Source organism: Oncorhynchus tshawytscha, linkage group LG14, assembly GCF_018296145.1.
Source record: "Oncorhynchus tshawytscha isolate Ot180627B linkage group LG14, Otsh_v2.0, whole genome shotgun sequence".
Taxonomy (NCBI): Eukaryota; Metazoa; Chordata; class Actinopteri; order Salmoniformes; family Salmonidae; genus Oncorhynchus; species Oncorhynchus tshawytscha.
The window spans coordinates 54,126,109-54,134,859 of record NC_056442.1 but is presented as its reverse complement, the minus strand read 5'-3'; the positions used below and the strand labels follow the sequence as shown (position 1 = coordinate 54,134,859).

The window sequence follows — 8,751 nt, the reverse complement described above, 5'->3', positions numbered from 1 at the left end:
GTGTTCCCTTTATTTTTTTGAGCAGTGTATATGGACTTGGTTTCCTCTATCATAATCGTTCCTCTTTCACCCCAGCTGCCAAACTAACCCTGGTTCAGATGACCATCCTACCCATAGATTATGGAGATGTAATTTATAGCTCGGCAGGTAAGGGTGCCCTCGAGTGGCTAGATGTTCTTTAACATTTTGCCATCAGATTTGACACCAATGCTCCTTATAGGACACATCACTATACTCCTCTGTAAACTGGTAATCTCTGTACATCTCTGTACACCCATTGCAAGACCCACTGGTTGTTGCTTATTTATAAAAACCCTCTTAGGCCTCACTCCCCCCTATCTGAGATATCTACTGCAGCCCTCATCCTCCACATACAACACCCGTTCTGCCAGTCACATTCTGTCAAAGTCCCCAAAGCACACACAACCCTCGGTCGCTCGTCTCTTACTGACAGTTGTGGCTGCTTTGCGTGATGTATTGTTGTCTCTACCTTCTTGCCCTTTGTGTTGTTGTCTGTGCCCAACAATGTGTGTACCCTGTTTTGTGCTGCTACCATGTTGTGCTGCTGCCATGTTGTGTTGCTACCATGTCGTTGTGATGTTTTGTTGCTGCCATGTTGCTACTGTGTTTTCATGTGTTGCTGCCTTGCTATGTTGTCTTCTTAGGTCTCTCTTTAAATAGCGTTGTGTTGTCTCTCTTGCTGTGTTGTGTGTTTTGTCCTATATTTAAAAAATATATATTTTATCCCAGCCCCCATCCCCACAGGAGGCCTTTTGCCTTTTGGTAAATAAGAATTTGTTCTTAACTGACTTGCCACATTAAATTTTAAATAAAAAAAATTCAAAAAGAGAAGACAGGCTAAGTCACGGCCATAGAAAGAAGTGGACCAAAGTGCAGCGTGGTGAGTGTACATTTTCCTTTTATTTTTTAGTAAATGTCGCCAACAAAACAACAAACGAAAAACAACCGTGACGCTTACAGGGCTATAGTGCCACGAACAAAGATAACTACCCACCCTGAAATGAGGGGAAAAAGGGATACCTAAGTATGATTCCCAATCAGATACAACGATGGACAGCTGTCTCTGATTGAGAACCATACCTGGCCAAAACATAGAAATAAAGAAACATAGAAAACAAAACATAGAATGCCCACCCCACATCACACCCTGACCTAACCAAATAGAGAAATAAACCGGCTCTGTAAGGTCAGGGCGTGGCAGACACACTGCCCACAAAATGAGACGGAAACTATGACCATATTATTTACCATTGTAAATAAAACCAATATTAATGTTTATTTATTTTCCCTTTGTACTTTAACTATTTGCACATAATATGACATTTGAAACGACTTCATTATATTGGAACTTTTGTGAGTGCAATGCTTACTGTAAAAACATTTTTTGTTTATTTCACTCTCGTTTATTATCTATTTCACTTGCTTTGACAATGTAAACATATGTTTCACATGACAAAAATACCTTAATTGTTATTGAACTTGAATTGAGAGAGAGAGAGCGAGAGAGAGAGAGAGAAAGAGAGAGAGGCTGAGAGAGAGAGAGAGAGAGAGAGAGAGAGAGGCTGAGAGAGAGAGAGAGAGAGAGAGAGAGAGAGAGAGAGAGAGAGAGAGAGAGAGAGAGAGAGAGAGAGGCTGAGAGAGAGAGAGAGAGAGAGAGAGAGAGAGAGAGAGAGAGAGAGAGAGAGAGAGAGAGAGATGCTGAGAGAGAGAGAGCGAGAGAGAGAGAGAGAGGCTGAGAGAGAGAGAGAGAGATGCTGAGAGAGCGAGAGAGAGAGAGAGAGAGAGAGCTGAGAGAGAGAGAGAGAGAGAGCTGAGAGAGCGAGAGATGCTGAGAGAGAGAGAGAGAGGCTGAGAGAGAGAGAGAGAGAGAGAGAGAGAGAGAGAGATGCTGAGAGAGAGAGAGAGAGAGGCTGAGAGAGAGAGAGAGAGAGAGAGAGAGAGAGAGAGGCTGAGATGAGAGAGAGAGAGAGAGGCTGAGAGAGAGAGAGAGCGAGAGAGAGAGAGAGAGGCTGAGAGAGAGAGAGAGAGAGAGGCTGAGAGAAAGAGAGAGAGAGAGAGAGGCTGAGAGACAGAGAGAGAGATGCTGTCAAATACATTATTTGACATTCCTACAAGGTTAAAAGATTGGATAAAGTTACATAAAGCATTGTTTGTATTGCTTCGATGTTGCCAAAAGGAAGCGACTCCGTTAAGGGTAGAACTAGGGGTGTTAAGGGTAGAACTAGGGGTGTTAAGGGTAGAACTAGGGGTGTTAAGGGTAGAACTAGGGGTGTTAAGGGTAGAACTAGGGGTTAAGGGTAGAACTAGGGGTGTTAGGGGTGTTAAGGGTAGAACTAGGGGTGTTAAGGGTAGAACTAGGGGTGTTAAGGGTAGACCTAGGGGTGTTAAGGGTAGAACTAGGGGTGTTAAGGGTAGAACTAGGGGTGTTCGGGGTGTTAAGGGTAGAACTAGGGGTGTTAAGGGTAGAACTAGTGGTGTTAAAACCTGTTAGGGATGATGCGAATTTTCACAGCTTTTTGTAAAAAACCGCGCAACATTTCAACGTCCTGCTACTCATGCCAGGAATATAGTATATGCATATGATAAGTATGTGTGTATAGAAAACACTCTGAAGTCTCTAAAACGGGTTAAATCGTGTCTGTGGCTATAACAGAACGTGTTAAGGAGTAAAAATCCCAGGGAAAACTGTTCACCAAAAACACAAAAAAAATATTCATCCGCCAGTCAATGTATTGTCTAAGGCGATAGAAAATAGATGAGGTTCCGATTACAATGCCTACAGCTTCCACACGATGTCGCCAGTACTGGAATTTCATGGCTGGTTTATCCTTGGTGAGATGACGTATAGGCACATCCTGTCTTGGGGCGAACCGGAGGAAGTTATGAAAGTGAAAAAATGGACGATGATTTCAAGACTTGCTGCTATCGAATACAGATCGCCCTGTGATCAATTTGATCGATTATTAACGTTTATTAATACCTAAAGTTGGTTTACAAAAGTATTTTGAAGTGATTTGTAAAAGTTTATAGGCAACTTTTTTAATTTTAAAAAGTGATGTTGCGTCTTGTAGAGGTGAATTTTCCTGGATCAGACCGGTCTTCATAAAATGACATTTTGGGGATACAATGACGGATTTAATCGGGAAAAAGACCCAATTGTGATGTTTATGGGACATATAGGAGTGCCAACAAAGAAGCTTGTCAAAGGTAATGAATGTTTTATATTTTATTTCTGCGTTTTGTGTAGCGGCGGCTACCGCAAAATCTTTTGTTTAGGTCTCGTTCAGGTATTTTGGGGGGTGCATGCTATCAGATAATAGCTTCTCATGCTTTCGCCGAAAAGCATTTTACAAATCTGACATGTTGGCTAGATTCACAACGAGTGTAGCTTTAATTGAGTATCTTGCGTGTGTGTTTTAATGAAGTTTGAGTTTTATCGAGTGCTCAGAAATTTCCGCTGATTCGGTTCCTGTGCAGGAACCACATCCGTAACAGGTCTAAGGGTAGAACTAGGGGTTAAGGTGAGAAATTGCGTGGGTGATGAGATAAAGTATGTGTACTCACTCTTGGCCCTCTCGCTCTTGCGTGAGGGTCTCCATCGGATGCATGAGCGATGTTCGTCCAGGTAGAACAGTCTCACCAGCCCCTTGGAACCAGCCTTCAACTTCACCATCTGTGTCCCTGACTGCATCACACACATACATCGCTCCACTACAAAGAGACAGGGAGACACAGAGGTCAATACTGTACTACCACAACAACTACAAAAACACGAAAGAGACATTAATAATGTTAGAAAATACTGATTAACAAGCTGATTTGGGCCAGAAACAGGATGGGAACAGAGATAGGAGTGACAAAACACAATCAGGTCAGAGAAATAGAGGGAGAGAGAGAAAAAGAGAGAGAGAGAGAGAGAGAGAGAGAGAGAGTGAGAGAAAAAAGAGAGAGTAAAGGAGAGAAAAAGAGAGTGAGAGAAAGAGAAAGAGAAAGAGAAGGAAGAGAGAGAGAGAGAGAAAGAGAAGGAAGAGAAAGAGAAAGAGCGATAGAGAGAAAGAGAGAGAGAGAAAGAGAAAGAGAGAGAGAGAGAGAGAGGGATTCCCAAACCTTCCATAACAAAGCCATCACCTACAGAGAGATGAACATGGAGAAGAGTCCCCTAATTAAGCTGGCCCTGGGGCTCTGTTCACAAACACAAACAGACCCCACAGAGCCCTAGGACAGCAACACAATTAGACCCAACCAAATAGTGAGAAAACAAAATATTTGACTTCACACATTGGAAAGAAGTTACCAAAAAACAGAGCAAACTAGAATGCCATGTGGCCCTAAACAGAGAGTAAACATTGGCAGAATACTTGACCACTGTGACTGACTCAATGTTAAGGACTATCTACAGACTCAGTGAGCATAGCCTTGCTATTGAGAAAGGCCGCCATAGGCAGACATGGCTCTCAAGAAAAGACAGGCTATGTGCTCACTGCCCACAAAATGAGGTGAAAACTGAGCTGCACTTCCTAACCTCCTGCCCAATGTATGACCATATTAGAGACACATATTTCCCTCAGATTACACAGATCCACAAAGAATTCGAAAACAAATCAAATTTGAATAAACTCCCATATCTACTGGGTGAAATTCCACAGTGTGACATCACAGCAGCGAGATGACTGACCTGTTGCCACAAGAAAAGGGAAACCAGTGAAGAACAAACAACATTGTAAATACAACCCATATTTATGTTTATTTATTTTCCCTTTTGTACTTTAACTATTTGCACATCATTACAACACTGTATATAGTCATAATATGACATTTCAAATGTCTCTATTCCTTTGGAACTTCTGTGAGTGTCATGTTTACTGTTCATTTGTTATTGTTATATTTCACTTACTTTGATAATGTTAACATATGTTTCCCATGCCAATGAAGCCATTTGAATTGAAATAGAGATGCAACATCATCTGATGCAACATCACTGTCTTCTTCAGTAATGCACACAAATTGTGGATGAGCAGTTTCAGCCCACACACACACAAACACAAACAGAGTTACACTCAGTCTTAACTCAGCGTGATCTGATATGAATAGAGGGCATAAGATTCAGCTCCATGTCAACTAGGAGTATCTACACTAAGGACCATGTCAACTAGGAGTATCTACACTAAGAACAATGTCAACTAGGAGTATCTAAACTAAGGACCTATGTTGTGCTCTGAGAGCATTCTTATACACAAGGTAAAAAAAAAACACTCAGATAGAGAAACACACACACACACACACACACACACACACACACACACACACACACACACACACAGTCTTGTACAGCTTTTCACACCCTGATCTGGTTCACCTGTCCTTGTGATTGTCTCCACCTCCTCCAGGTATCTCTTATTATCCCCAGTGTATTTATCCTTGTGTTTCCTGTCTCTCTGTGCCAGTTCAATCAGCGTTTTCCTTGCTCCTATCTTTTCTAGTCTCTGTTTGTTTCTAGTCCTCCTGGTTTCGACCCCTGCCTGTCCTGACCCTGAACCAGCCTGCCTGACCACTCCGCCTGTTCTGACTACCAGCCTGCCTATCCACTTGTACTGTTTTCGACACGGATTTTGTTTCTGACCCCTCGAGACTGCCTATCGTCTGGTACTGGTCTGGTACTGTTTGGACTCAGATCTGGTTTCTGACCCCTTGAGACTGCCTATTGTCTGGTACTGTTTGGACTCTGACCTGGTTTATGAACTCTCCCCTGTCCTGACCAATTAATAGGCCATGGTGGCAAAGTAATTACAATATAGCAATTAAACACTGGAATGGTAGTTGTGCAGAAGATGAATGTGCAAGTAGAGATACTGGGGTGCAAAGGAGCAAGATAAATAAATTTATACAGTATGGGGTAGAGGTCGACCGATTAATCGGAACTGCCGAGTAATTAGGGCCGATTTCAGGTTTTCATAACAATCGGAAATCGGTCATTTTGGATGCCGATTTAGCCAATTAAAAAAGAGACACATTTTTTAAATCTTTATTTAACTAGGCAAGTCAGTTAAGAACACATTCTTATTTTCAATGACGGCCTAGGAACAGTGGGTTAACTGCCTTGTTCAGGGGCAGAACAACAGATTTTCACCTTGTCAGCTCCGGGGATTCAATCTTGCAACCTTAGGGTTAACTAGTCCAACGCTCTAACCACCTGACTCACGAGGAGCCCGCCTGTTACGCGAATGCAGTAAGAAGCCAAGGTAAGTTGCTAGCTAGCATTAAACTTAATCAATCATAATCACTAGTTATAACTACACATGGTTGATGATATTACTAGTTTATCTATGCGTTGCATATAATCAATGCAGTGTGCATTTGCGAAAAAGGACTGTCGTTGCTCCAACGTGTACCTAACCATAAACATCAATGCCTTTCTTAAAATCAATACACAAGTATATATATATTTAAACCTGCATATTTAGCTAAAAGAAATCCAGGTTAGCAGGCAATATTAACCAGGTGAAATTGTGTCACTTCTCTTGCGTTCATTGCACGCAGAGTCAGGGTATATGCAACAGTTTGGGCCGCCTGGCTCATTGCGAACTAATTTAACAGAATTTTATGTAATTATGACATAACATTGAAGGTTGTGCAATGTAACAGGAATATTTAGACTGATGGATGCCACCCGTTAGATAAAATACGGAACGGCTCCGTATTTCACTGAAAGAATAAACGTTTTGTTTTCGAGATGATAATTTCCGGATTCGACCATATTAATGACCTAAGGCTCACATTTCTGTGTGTTATTATGTTATAATTAAGTCTACGATTTGATAGAGCAGTCTGACTGAGCGATGGTAGGTACCAGCAGGCTCATAAGCATTCATTCAAACAGCACTTTCATGCGTTTTGCCAGCAGCTCTTCGTTGTGCGTCAAGCATTGCTCTGTTTATGACTTCAAGCCTATCAACTTTACACCGACGTTACACCGAGATGAGGCTGGTGTCACGATGTGATGTGAAATGACTAGCTAGTTAGCGGGGTGCGTGCTAATAGCGTTTCAAATGTCACACGCTCTGAGACTTGGAGTAGTTGTTCCCCTTGCTCTGCATGCTTCGAGGGTGGCTGTTGTCATTGTGTTCCTGGTTCGAGCCCAGGTAGGGGCGAGGAGAGGGATGGAAGCTATACTGTTACACGGGCAATACTAAAGTGCCTATAAGAACATCCAATAGTCAAAGGTATATGAAATACAAATGGTATAGAGGGAAGTAGCCCTAAAATTCCTATAATAACTACAACCTAAAACTTCTTCCATGGGAATATTGAAGGCTCATGTTAAAAGGGACCACCAGCTTTCATATGTTCTCATGTTCTGAGCAAAGAACTTAAACGTTAGCTTTTGCTTTCTTACACAGTGGCACATAATGCACTTTTACTTTCTTCTCCAACACTTTGTTTTTACATTATTTAAACCAAATTGAACATGTTTCATTATTTATTTGAGGCTAAATTGATCTTATTGATGTATTATATTAAGTTAAAATAAGTGTTCATTCAGTATTGTTGTAATTGTCATTATTACAAATAAAATAAAAATCGTCAGATTAATCGGTATCAGCTTTTTTGGTCCTCCAATAATCGGTTTCGGGATCGGTGTTGAAAAATCATAATCGGTCAGTTCTCTACATCCTCCCGCTGCCACCTGCCTCCTCCATTTTTGGGGTAATGCTGTAATCATTCGGTTGTATTCTCGGAATGAGCAGACCTTCCCATACAACTCCACAAAGGACTCTCCCATTCCAATTTACAATTACACATGTGTAATTTCATAGTTTTGATGTCTTCACTATTATTCTACAATGTAGAAAATAGTAAAAATAAAGAAAAATCCTTGAATGAGTAGATGTGTCCAAACTTTTGACTTGTACTGTACGGCCGTGGCCAAAAGTTTTGAGAATGACACAAATATTCATTTTCACAAAGTCTGCTGCCTCAGTGTGTATGATGGCAATTTGCATATACTCCAGAATGTTATGAAGGGGGATCAGATGAATTGCAATTAATTACAAAGTCCCTCTTTGCCATGCAAATGAACTGAATCCCCAAAAAACATTTCCACTGCATTTCAGCCCTGCCACAAAAGGACCAGCTGACATCATGTCAGTAATTCTCTCGTTAACACAGGTGTGAGTGTTGACAAGGCTGGAGATCACTCTGTCATACTGATTGAGTTCGAATAACAGACTGGAAGCTTCAAAAGGAGGGTGGTGCTTGGAATCATTGTTCTTCCACAGTCAACCATGGTTACCTGCAAGGAAACACGCGTCATCATCATTGCTTTGCACAAAAAGGGCTTCACAGGCAAGGATATTGCTGCCAGTAAGATTGCACCTAAATCAACCATTTATCGGATCATCAAGAACTTCAAGGAGAGAGGTCCGATTGTTGTGAAGGAGGCTTCAGGGCACCCAAGAAAGTCAAGCAAGTGTCAGGACCGTCTCCTAAAGTTGATTCAGCTGCGGGATCGGGGCACCACCAGTACAGAGCTTGCTCAGGAATGGCAGCAGGCAGGTGTGAGTGCATCTGCACGCACAGTGAGGCGACGACTTTTGGAGGATGGCCTTGTGTCAAGAAGGGCAGCAAAGAAGCAACTTCTCTCCAGGAAAAACATCAGGGACAGACTGATATTCTGCAAAAGGTACAGGGATTGGACTGCTGAGGACTGGAGTAAAGTAATTTTCTCTGATG

The 8,751-nt window shown here is 41.8% G+C and overlaps 1 protein-coding gene across 1 annotated transcript in view; it reads right to left on the bottom strand.

Moving 5' to 3' along the window:
• LOC112267500 (1-phosphatidylinositol 4,5-bisphosphate phosphodiesterase eta-1-like) overlaps positions 1-8,751 on the bottom strand; it is a 111,803-nt gene that overhangs the window by 56,350 nt on the left and 46,702 nt on the right. The window contains exon 3 of the mRNA XM_042297682.1: positions 3,586-3,732. Coding sequence (XP_042153616.1) covers positions 3,586-3,732 — 147 coding nt within the window. The remainder of the gene's footprint in view (positions 1-3,585; positions 3,733-8,751) is intronic.